The 12812-nt window shown below is 38.2% G+C and overlaps 1 protein-coding gene across 4 annotated transcripts in view; it reads left to right on the top strand.

Annotated features, from left to right (window-relative positions):
• GRIK1 (glutamate receptor, ionotropic, kainate 1) overlaps window positions 1-12812 on the top strand; it is a 775818-nt gene that overhangs the window by 675321 nt on the left and 87685 nt on the right. For 2 of the 4 annotated variants that reach the window (XM_006899415.1, XM_006899416.1), the window contains exons 8-9: window positions 7366-7473; window positions 10359-10403. In XM_006899415.1, coding sequence (XP_006899477.1) covers window positions 7366-7473; window positions 10359-10403 — 153 coding nt within the window. The remainder of the gene's footprint in view (window positions 1-7365; window positions 7474-10358; window positions 10404-12812) is intronic. The other 2 variants (XM_006899417.1, XM_006899414.1) reach the window with 1 other exon arrangement.

Below are 12812 nucleotides of genomic sequence, written 5' to 3'. Positions count from 1 at the left end.
GCCTTAAGGAAAAAGCTTTCTGCAAATCCTGGAGATTTTAAGCAAGCTCCTTTCAAACCAGTTGGGAGGAGGTTAGAAACTGCATATTTTCAAGAGTGTGAGGAAAATTCCCCAAAATGGACTACTTAAATCCCTAACAAAGTAGTGATTTCCACTGAACAAAGCCTTAAAGGCATGGTTCTCTGCTCTCAGGCAGGTACTGTAACTCCAATGCAACTGTTTATTTCAGGACTCTTATTTAACCTACCATTCCTCAAAGCCTGTCTTTATCTGGGAAAATAAGGAGTACAATAAGTAGGATCTGACTGTGATATAGGCTTTGGGTGGAGATCATAGTGTCAGGGGTACATCCAAATACACAGCGGGGGAGGCCCTACTTACACTGTGTGGTGAGCCTTTCCCTCCCTGGGCAGAGACTATAGGCTCCATCTCAGTCAGGACAGCAGCAGGGGTTACACCGAAGAGACACTATTTCTTCTATATACCAAATGCTAGTATTTGACTGTATGGTCTTTGTCAGTAAATTCTGTAGGATAAGTCCTAATATCTAAATACCTATGAAATTTGTAAGTTTTAACTTTGTTTTCACATTTTAGCAAATTATATCTAACCCATGACTTTTGAGTCTATTCTGGCTTATCGGGCCAGTGGGAAAGAGTGGGACCACTCCACAGGGTTGCCAAGTTGTCATCTTTACAGACTCCTGTGAAGCAGCTAGATGCTCACTTACACTGTCGACATGCAGGCCAGCAGCTCAACGCTTTAACCTCTCTGCCACAAAGGTTCCTTTAAGAATGTCTAGTTTGGTCATATAAACTGTCTTAATAAGCAAATCACAGCTACTTTTGTCATTCTCTCACATGAATTTGCTTCAACTTTGAGTATGATAAAGTAATAATTTTCACTTCTGTCATGCTCATCAGTCCATCTAAAGAGGAGGCAGCAAATATACTCATGCTTCTTGTGTCCTAACACTTAACTTGAATTTTTTAAGTTTCACTTTATACAGGGATTTTAATGATTACACTTTCTTCTGGAACCCTTGCCTTCTTACTGTGAAGCTACTTCCATTGAGATTGAATGGTATACAAGTTGATGGGACTTGGAGATGAAGGAATTAGCATGTCCATATGTTCTTATGTGTATGTATAAAGGTAATTACATAAATTTTGTTCTATGACAACTTCCCTAGTAATAACTAAATATGTGCTTACAGTTTTGACTTTCAAATCAATTATGCCACAATTATTTCCCGTTAATGCAAATCTGGCATGGCACTCCAGTGCTAAAAAGATCCCAATGATTCCCCACTGCCTATAGAGGCAAATTCCAGAAAATTAGCATGATTTATAACACCTATATAAGTAGGCATCTGCCTGCATCCCCATAAGTATTTCTCAACTTTCTTGTCCCTGAGTTATAAAACCATGGGTTTACTTCACTCTTCAGCTCACGCCTTTGCCCAGCCTGTGAATCTGTGCTTAGCCAAAATTCTCCTGCTTCCAGAACTCCAGTGGTCTTGCCTTCAGGAATCTTTTGCCAGCTCTTTCTCTCCCTTACAGATGGTTCAAGTTCATCTGCATAAGGTCAGAGAATCGGGCAGGGATAAGTTTTTCCAATCATATTCCAGGTTATAAAAATGTTATGAAGTGCATTTTTATGTTTAGAACTTCTAATCTTACAAACGGAAATGAATTCTTTAAAATAAATAATTTATGCAAGTTATATACATTAAATACTGTTTAAATAAAAAATATAATTCTCTACTGTGGAGTCAAGTATGACCCATTATAAACTTTATTGGGTTTCCAAGGCTGTAAATCCTTGTAGGTGAAGACTGTCCATCTTTCTGGTGGATCCAAGCAGCTGACCTTCCACTGGCATTCCAGTACATTGCACACCACGTCACCTGACTTACATTTGGTATCCAACATACTCAATTAACTTCTTTGGATGGCATTTATTGTTGCAGAAGATCAAAGACTATAGCCTTCATTGTGGACTGCATCTCAACATCAGGTAAACATGGGACTTTACCACTGGGCCAATGGTCATGATAGACGGAGAAAGGAATGGAACAGTCAGTGATTTTGTCTTACTTGGATCCACAATCAACACCCTTGGTACCTGCAATCAAAAGATAAGAAGATGTATTGCTTTAGGTAAATCCATTGTTAGGGGCTTCTCCAAAATACTGAAGAGCAATTATGTCAGTTTGAAGACTAAGGTGCACCTGACTCAGACCATTATCTTTTCTATTACTTGCTATGCATCAGAGGGCTGAACAGATGACAGAAGAATTGATGCCTTAGAACTGTGGTGTTGGAGAAGAGAACTGAAAATCCCATGGACTGCTGAAAGAACAAATAGGTATCTCTTAGAAAAGGACAGCCAGGGTGCTTCTTGGAGGCAAGGATGGCAAGTCTTTTTCTCTCATTCTCTGAGCGTGTTTCTAGAAGAGGATATTTGTTGAAAAGGGATATCATGCTTAGAACAGTAGAGGATTAAAAAGAGAAAGGAAGACTTCCAATGAGATGGATTGCCATGGTAACTGCAGCATGGGTTCAAGTATATAAGAAATGAGAAGGACGACATAGAATAGAATAGGATTCAGATCTGTTGTTCATAAGGGTCGCTGTGAGTTGTACTTGACCTGACAGCAACTAACGACAACAACAGCAGCAATTTCCCCCTCATCTATTATATATATAGTTTTGAATTCTTGCCAATAGTTTTTCGTGAATTCGACACCCCCCTTTGGTTGCTTTTTGTGTCCTGTTGGAATAGTCACATTGGTGCATTTTCTGGCAATATGTATATCCTACTTCACTGTTTGGATCTCTTCCTACCTGCATGGCCTTGACAGCAACACTGAGAATGCTATGTCGAGTGGCAGGGATCTTAAAGGCATCTTTTAGATGACTCATTCAAAAGCATAGTAGAAAATTTACTTTGCCTTTGGATAAATTTTATTGTCAATAACTGCTTTGGAGAATATCTTTTTCACAACCATTTAGTTGTCACTCTCTGTAATTTAAACTCAGAAGGATGTGCTACAACACCCATGAAATACAGCAGTTTTCTAATTTCCCTTTTGAGGATCCAAAAGTTTGAGAAAGAACTGGGCTCCTTCTAATGCTGTTTCAGTCTTTCCATTCTTGAAGACTTGTGCTATTCCACCAAGAACAGTGGCGATTCCACTTTAAGCTGTCCATAGCTAAGTGTGCAGATGGTAGATGATAAACAATTGCTGACTTGCATTAATCCCTCTACTGCATCCTTCGACAACTGTAGAATTCCAAAGTTAAAACTAATTTTACTCAAAACTCTTACTTAACATAATAATTTTCTATAGCCCGAAAGAGGTAAAAATATCTTGAACTAGGAATGCCATGAATCTAGACCACGACAAAAGAATAAATTTTATTTCTTGGATCCTGATTAAGATGAATAGGGTAAGGGAAAGGAAGAGTAGAGTGAGATTTCAATAAGACATTGTAAATAATGTTATGTGCCATCAAGTAAAAACCAACCCATAGCTGATGCTCCAACAGGTTTCCAGAGGCAGAAAATCAATCATATGGGAGGAGGTTGCCCATCTTTCCTCTTCAGAGCTGGGGGGTTCAAATTGCATGCCTTAGGGTTGAAAGCACAAATCCTTATGACTAAATCCCCAGAGTTGTAAATAACAGCATTATACAATTGTACCAAATGTTCTAAAACAAAATGCATATGAATGATTGGATGAAAACTAATCTAAACAGAGCCTATTTACCATTTTCCAATTGGGACTATAATTTGAAAAATTAAGCGTCTTTTGAAAGAAAGAGGAATCGAAGGAGAGCAGAATAGTAAAATATGCTAGCAAATGAAACTTCGTCTTGGAACAAATAAAATCAAGGAAAAAAGAAAAGTACCTAAATGTTTTTTGTAACTAGACCAGGCAGACAGTTAATAAATTCAGACATTAATCCAGAAACTGGAAGTATTAATCCAATGAGAAGCACCTTGGAAAGAAGGTGGAAGGTTGTGGTGTATTCCTGAAAATCTAGCTTTTGGCAAAGACAGTGAGTGTTTTGCTTTAGTGGTGTGAATAATGGGGCAGCGCAGCAGTGTAATCTTGAAGCATAGCCCATTTGAAGGAAGAAGAATGTGTTGAATAAATGAGCAGAAATTTTGATTTGTAGGATCTTCATTTAATGATTCGTAGATAAGGACAGATAATTACCCAATCTAGAGCTAATTATTCCTCACTAATAAAACAAGATTTTCTATAGTCCTTTTTCTATAGTACTTTTTCCAGTGCTCCACAAATTAGGAGCTTTACCAATCTGGCTGCTACTGAGTATGGTTTCCTTTCATTCCATGGTTGTTGTTGAGGTTGTTGATTGCCTTCAACTTGAGCACTACTCGTAGCGACCCTATGAACAAAAGGCTTGAAGCTCCTCTACAACTATTGATGTTTATCAAAGTTCATAGAGTTTCTGGAGGCAAGAATTTTAGGAACTGGATGCCACTCCTGCTTTCAAACCTGTCACAATATGTTATTGTTTTTATACGCCATTGATTTGCTTACGATGTACAGCAGCTATGCACAACAGCTCTCAATCCTTCCCTGTCCTGAGCCAGTCTCACCAACTCCAACACACCTCCCCCATCGCCCCAGTTACTGGATCAATACATCTTATCCTGGGCTTCCCTCTCATGCACTGTCCGTCCACCCTTCCAAGGACCCATCTCTCCTGGCCATGTGCCCAAAATAAGTGAGGTGGAGCTTCAAAATCCTAGCCACTAAAGAGAGACTTGGCTTCACCCTCTCCGATACAGACATATTTGTTTTCTTCGCAGCCCATGGCATGTTCAAGACTGTTCTCCAGCAAGAGAACTTGAAGGCATCTATTCTTCTTCTGTCATTCTTAGTCACTGTCCCACTCTCTTAAGTATAACAAGTAATTGAGAAGACCATGGCCTGAATTAGGCACACCATTGTCTCTAGACTGATATGGTTGCTCTTCAGCACTCTGGAGCAGTCCATGGCAGCAGATTTTCCCAATGCAATTTGTCTTTTCATTTCCTGACTGCTGGTGATAAGAGTGTTGATTGTGAATCCAAGGAAGCTGTAATTGTTAACAACCTCAATCTCTTCTCCATCTAATATGGTGCTGCCAATTGGCCCAGTGGTGAGAATCTTTGTTCTCTTGATGTTGAGCTTCAATTCATATTGAAGACTATAGTCCTTGACCTTTTGTGGCAAGTGCTTCAGGTCCTCCTGTTTCAGCAAGCAAAGTTGTATCAACTGCATATCGCAGGTTGCTCATGAGTCTTCCTCCAATCCTGCTGCCACACTCTTCCTCATAAAGCTCTGATTTCCAAATTATCTGTTCTGCATACAGATTGAAAAGATAAGGAGAGAGGATGCATCCCTGACATACTGCTTTCCTGATTTTTGAACCATGCAGTGTTTCCTTGCTCTATTCTGAGGACTGCTTCTTGGTCAAAATATAGGTTTTGCATAAGCATGATCAAGTGCTCTGGATTCCCATTTTCCTCAAGGTTAGCCCAAATTTGTTGTGATCCACACAGTCAAATGTCTTTGCATAGTCAATGAAACACAGATAGACATTCTTCTTCTTTCTGCCAAGATCCAGCTGACATTGGCAAGAATGTCCCTAGTGCCACGACCTTGTCTAAACCCAGCCTTCATTTCTGGTAGTACTCTGTCAATGTCAATGTCTGCTCAAGTCTTTTTTGGTAATCTTCAGCAGGATTTTGCTACTGTGTGGTATTAGTGATATTGTTTGATAATTTCAACACTCTGTTGGGTCATCTTTTTTTTGGAATGGGAATAAATGTGGATCTCTTCCAGTCAATTGGCTGGGTAGTTACTCCCCAGATTTCTTGGCACAACCTGGTGAGCACGTGCAGGCAGCATGTGTTAGCTGGAATATGTCAATTGGTATCCCACCAATTCCTGGGGCTTTAGGTCCCCAAAATATATTCACTTTACGAAACCATGGAAATTATGAATGCTACTTTATATTATAGAAAAAGACTTTGTGGATGTGAGTACAGATCTTATAATGGGAGATTATTTTATAATATTCAGGTGAGCTAACAAGTGTCCTTATAAGAGAGAATTTGGGTGAGATTTGACATGGACAGCAAAGGTAAAATGACCATAGAGATCGAAACTGGAGCAATGTAACCATAAGCAAAAGAATGAGAGAAACTATCAGAGTTGGAAAAGGAGAGCAATAGATTTTCCTATAGAAACTTTAGAAGGAGCTTAGCAATGAAAAACACCTTAATTTCAGACTTCCAGACTCTGTGAGAAAACAACTTTCTCTTCTTTTAAAGTTTTTGATAATGTGTTACAGCAGAAATAGAAAATAATACAATGCTTAAATGACTTTATCAGACCAGTTGCCATCAAGTCATCTTTGACCCATGGTAACCACTTATGTATCAGAGTAGAACGATACTCCATAGAGTTTTCCATAACTGGGTCATTGGATTTTTTTTAAGTACATCACCAGGTGCTTCTACTGAAGTACTCTAAATGAACTAAAAACTCTTTTTACATAGCAGCCAAGTGCATTATCCATTTACACTTCTCCCAGACCTCCAAATAAACTAAAAATGCTTATTGTTAGCTGCAGACTCCCAACTGAATGAAACATCGTGAGATCCTGCCGTGTTAGTTCCAGTTTAAGCCACAGTGATTGATAAGGTCTTCACTTGTTAGTATTTCAGAAATGGATTTCCAGGTCGGCTTTAGTCTAGAAGTTAGGCTGACAACTGTTCAATATCGTAGCAACTTAAGATTCTACTGATAGATTGATGAGGGCTGCAAATGAAGTTCATTGGCTGGTAATCAAACCCACCTCTCCCACACGGTGGGCAAGAGTTCTAAGGCTGAGCCATCAGTGCAGCCAAAATGAGCAAACGAACAAAACCTTGAAAGTTGCACAGTATAAACTGTATTTTATCCTTCTTTTTTTAGGAGAAAAAAGAAAGAAAAATCTGAACTGACCTTGGAAAACTTAGAATACAATGATATTTTGGGCCGTTTGCTCCATATACAGACTGTTTTACAGTAATTCTTTCCACACTGCCATTTAGACTGCCACTATTACAGGTCTGACTGGTGTTAAGATGTTGGAACTGACAAAATAAATGAGTGCTAATAAAATGGTGAAGTGTTCTGCTGTGGAGTTACTGAACCAATGCAGTGGTTTATAGCAGCTTGATGAAAGCGAATAATTGGATACTGTGATGAATACGAGAGGCTGTGATTTTGATGGTGTGGGGATTAAAAATGATAAGTATTAAATTAGTAATACCACCTTTCCTTTTGCCTTATAGGCTCGATGGGATGGCTTGACTGGACGTATCACCTTCAATAAAACTGACGGTTTGAGGAAAGATTTTGACCTGGACATTATTAGTCTCAAAGAAGAAGGAACTGAAAAGGTAACCTCAAGAAAAATAAAGAAATAACATTAAAACATTGCTAATCAAGATATATACACGTGCATACACAAGTTATACATACAAGCAGGGTAATTACAGATGAAGGGGAAAATGATGATGAGGTTTCTTCAGTGTGTTCATTTATGTCCAAATTTCTAGCTCGTTCTCATTTTCAAGTATATGCTGTTGGGTTAGATTCCTAAATTGTGCTTATTGTGTTAATACTATTAACATTGTAATATCGATATTGACATGGGCTTAATTTAGATGACAAGTATGTCTATCTTATCATGTGTATAAATCTAAGAGGAGTGTCTTTAGCACAATTTTTCAAAGGTTTTTGAGAAGCTGAGTGTCATCGACTCAGAAAACTCAGAAGTTGTTTATCTTGGAAGAATCAGAAGTTGTAATGGTTTATCAGCGGAATAGCATCCTCCAGTTATTTAGAAATTAATTGTAACTGTTTAACTGATATCTTGAAGCATTCATGTAGAAATTGAGAATGGGCGTAGTTTTGGTTATATATAAAGCCAACAAAAAAGAATAAAACATCTTTTTTAAAAAGAAATTGATTGCAATTCACACCATTTCAAACTGATGATAGCCAGAATAACGTACAATAGGAAGGGCTTACAAGGGGAAATTAATATTGCCTCCCTGTTTAATAGGACAATTGTTAAAAGCTGTATTTCAATGTAGGTTCCCTTATTTAGGATTAATTTAACTGTAAATCTGCCAAAGTTCAGTTTCAGTTACTATTTAAAGGAATGCAAATGTAAACTCTAAAGTAAAGGAATAATAAAAAATAGGTTGAATTCTCAGTGTATTAACACATTAATTTTAATATCCATCGCTAAAAAAGGAATTAATTAACACTTGTAGCTTGAAGATTTTACTTTTCCAAAGCTTAAGAAGGAAGTGGTCTTAGTTTTGTTTTTTTACTTGTTCAGACACATCTTGTTTCTATAATCACTTATAGTGGAGATGAATGTGTCCTTAATAAAAAACAAGTGGCTTTGGGAAGAATCTTTTGCTTACTTGTTTGTTGTTGTTATGTGACTCATAGCGACCCTATGCACAACAGCCCTAAACCCTGCTCTATCCTGCGCCAACCGCACCGCCTCTGACACACCCATCCCGATTATCCCAGTCACCGAATCAATCCATCTCATAGAGGGTCTTCCCGTCCTGCGCTGTCCCTCCACCCTCCTAAGCATGATGTCCCTCTCCAAGGACCCGTCCCTCCTGGCAACATGTCCAAAGTATGTCCGACGAAGCCCCAGAATCCTTGCCTCCAAGGAGTAGCTTACTTATTAGTTGAGTTTATTCTTAAAATGAGGTGAGATTTTTCATTTCTAGTTGCTTTTGTTAGCAGGGACACATCCCTCACCCAAGTCTAAAATATGTACCCTCTCAAACACCATTATTAATTAAAATAAACAATGATTAGTTAGGCTGAATGTCATAGAAGATAGTCATTGATGTTTGAGAGAAATCATTTGCAACACTTAGCATACTCATAGTACATGCAGGCTTCTCGTTTCAAATATTGTCTCTTCCTTACTGCTCAGCTCTATCTGTCCGTGGGTTTGATATGTTCTGCAGAGCATAGGTACCCATCTAGCTCTAGAATAGAGTGTGGAATTTGGCTGGTGGATACAAAAGAAAAGAATGCTTGGTGTGGTCTAAAAGCACATGAGATGTTTTCTTTTTATTTCATTTTGTTTAATATTTTTAAGAAAATGCTTCCCTCTGAACACCCATTTCTCCTGTCCCCATCCTTTTAATGTTAAGAACTGAAGGGAAAAGGAAAGCTGTTAAAGGAAGCATCTTTTTGGCTGAGATGGATGATGAAATAGAGCTATTATTACGCTTTCACAGCTATTTATATTCACTGCAATAATAGGAACTCTATTGGTGTTTTTCTATCAAAGGCAAAATCAAATTAGATGAAAGTGGTTTCTCAGTTTATTACTTACCCTTCATTGTTTTCAATAACTTTTGTTTCCGCAGGTGACTTGGGCTCAATCCTGAGCTGGCTGAGGGGACCTTAGGGCATCAGGGGAAGCTGGTTTTCCTCTCTCAGGAGCCAAGATGGGCAGATCCTGTCTTGTGATGTCAGCCCTTCAAGGGCCAGAAGGGAAAATGTTAGCAATCACCTGTTTTCTCACATTCACTCAAGTCACTGTTGCCTGGAAGTCAACTACTGAAGAATAATTCATCAGACATTTCTTTCTAGCTTAGGAGTAACCCTCTCTCTATATATATATACATGAATGGAACACAATGTAAACTAATAAAAAAAAATAAAAATCTACCTGTAGCTTACAATCTTGGTTATGAGGGATGATAAAATCATTGAAACAAACTCATAGCTGAGCCTATCATTTATTTCTGAGACATGAGAAGAGATTGCCCATCTTTCTATCAAGAAGTGGCAAGTGGACTCAAAATGCTAAAGAAGTGTGGCTTTTAGGGTAGCTGTGCAACTCTGGGGACTATGCTGCCAGAGTTCCCTAAGAAAATGGTAAAGAATCTAATTCTGCAGCATAATGGGGAGGGGGGGGAAAATAGCTTTACTAAGTGATTGAAAACATTTTCTGTCAACAGCATTTTGAAAAGCTTTTTAAGTCATGTTTTGGTTGTGTAAAAGAAAACTTGAAAATCAGGTCTTATAGACTTATGGAAAGAAGTTTTAGCAGACCTAAGTCTTTAGCTCCTCTCTCTACTGTACCTATTCTGGGTTCTAAACTGATTTAAGAAAAAGAATCCCACATACTTGGAAAGGGCTGTAACATTATTAGCACTTACATCCATAATGCCTTTTGAATTCTATGCTCCGTTTTAACGAAGAACTATTTTTATTTTTCCCTCTGAAAACCAAGGCTGCTGGCGAAGTGTCTAAACACTTATATAAAGTGTGGAAGAAGGTTTGTACCCTGATAAACACTGCAGGAATCCTGGGGGTGAGATGGGGAATGTCAGAGAAAAGGTTTGCATCCTCTCAGTTTGCCAGACCAAATAGTCATCCAATTGCAGTTTAGAGGTCATGTTCTTTCTATTCAAAGGGAAAGGGGAGGGGATGGAACATGTTCTCTCTCAACAACATTACCCATTGAAAATAGGTTTGTAGTGGAATAAATAATGATAAAATAAATATTTCCCACAAGATTATTTTTGTTTCTCCTAGGCAGGATCTACCTGTGTAAGGACTGAAAGCAGGCAGCTGCAACAAAAGTGACACTAGCCCATTTATAACCTTCCTCAAATCACTATTTCCCCCAAGGGGAAAGAAAACAACAATAAATTTGGCCCATCAGACTAGTCAGATTGACTAAGACCTCAAAAGCTAGGGCTTCTCCTTCAAAGTCACCATCACAAAATATGAATCACATTCAGAAATTCCCTTTTCTTATGAGCTGTCTTTGTTTTTCTAAATATCTTTATCAGAGAACAGTGTCTCCTAATTTGTTTTAGAAGCACAGTTTCCAGAGGACAAATACATTAAGGACCTTTGAAGGGAAATGAAATTATCTTGTAAATTATAACACCCACTATTTCATAATTTATTATACAGTATCACGCTGCCAATGAATAGACACAGATTTATATAAGCAAATGTTAAACATTAAAAGCATTTGGATCAGGAAAATGTCCCAGTGATATGCAAACATTGTTCATCATTATTATACCATCTTTAAAATTACTTGCTAAAATATCTGTTGATTGACAGACAGACATTACTTTATGTTATTCATCGTGACCAATTTTGGTAGGTTTACTTCCACCTTCTGATGTAGCAGTTAAGCCAGAGAAACTGTATAGTGGTCAAAAAGTTTTTATCCTCCTTGATAGTAGTCAATAGAAGAGCTCAAAAATTAGTCCTCCCTTTGCATAAAAAGAGACAAGCAAAGAATAAAATTAAAACTGGAGGTTTAATAATCTTGTTTTAATCGTCACTCAATCTGGTAACTACCGATATGTAGTGATTCCAGTATTCTCATTACTGGTAACTAGATGAATCTAAATGACACTTAGATAGAAGCTGATGATACTAATCCAACTTGCAACCCCAGGCATTTTGGACAGCATTTAATTAATTCACAGAAAATTTCCAAGAGATGGAATCTAATCTTGGAGTTGTGTTTTGTGAGAGGGAATAATTTTTTGTCACTAAACTGCAATAATTCATTCCCACTCTCCATGGTTGTAACTTCTTAGTACCCTTCCTCCATGCCTTTATGTCTCTTCCTCTTTCCTGATAACCCACCATTCCCCACATTGTAATTTGTATATTCCATAGTGTGCTGTTCCATCTTATAACTCTTCATCAGTGACTCACAGTACTCAGAGTGCTAGCAGTTCAATGCCATTTGGAAGCAGCTGAATATATGATTGCACTTTCCTAAGACAATGTCATCTTAAAAGAAAGAATCCACTCCATAGCATTTGTATTCTAAAAGCTCTCAGCACCCTTCTGACCTTTTTAGTATATAATCTCATCCCTTGCTCATTGCCACTGAGTCAGAAGAAATTCATACTTAGCCCACAATTTGGTTTTCAAAGCTGGATTGGCCGTGCCACTCTCTACTGACTAAGCCACCAGATTCCCCTAATATTGTCATTGTTGTATGCCACCAAGTCAGCACTAACTCATAATTGACCCTCCAGTAGGTTTTTAGAGGCAGTAAATCTTATAAGAAGGATTATCTGTATTTCTTTTGCAGAGCATCTGATGGGTTTGAACCATCCATGCCTTACGGTTGGCAGCACAGCTCCTTACCACTAGACCACCAGCGCTCCCACCACGGGAACATAGGAAGGGAAAAGAAATGGAACCTAAAACACCAGTTGATTCAAAACCGAGGAAACTCCATGTGTCAGAGTAGAACTGTGTTCCATAGGGTTTTGATTTTTTGAGGGTAAATTACTAATGGTTTGGAATTGTGGATATTTTTGCCAGCAGCAAATTGTGTCAACATTTGCACCACTCAGGGACTTCGTAGTACACAGAAACAAATATAAAGCAAAACAAAGACATCTATAAGCCATTGCATAGGTTGAAAATCCTAGCAACCTTCCGTTGAGTTTTTGAAGCTATAAATCAGGAGAAGCTTGTACCACTTTCTTTTTAGTTGCAGCTGGTGGTTTTGAACTGCTGAGCTTTTTGTTAGCAGGTTCATGTGTTAAGCACTTTGCCATCATGGATCCTTAAGATAGAATAGTTTGCCTGCAATTCTTTCCAAAGGATAGATATAGCAAACTTTATATCATTACTCATTAAAATAATGTGTGAATAAGACTCATGAGAGAGAAAATTTGTCTTCCTAGGTCCTTGC

This window comes from Elephantulus edwardii, unplaced genomic scaffold (assembly GCF_000299155.1).
Source record: "Elephantulus edwardii isolate Elephantulus edwardi_28Jun2011 unplaced genomic scaffold, EleEdw1.0 scaffold00256, whole genome shotgun sequence".
Taxonomy (NCBI): domain Eukaryota; kingdom Metazoa; phylum Chordata; class Mammalia; order Macroscelidea; family Macroscelididae; genus Elephantulus; species Elephantulus edwardii.
Note: the sequence above shows the minus strand (reverse complement) of the source record. Positions and strands in the feature narration are given on the sequence as shown.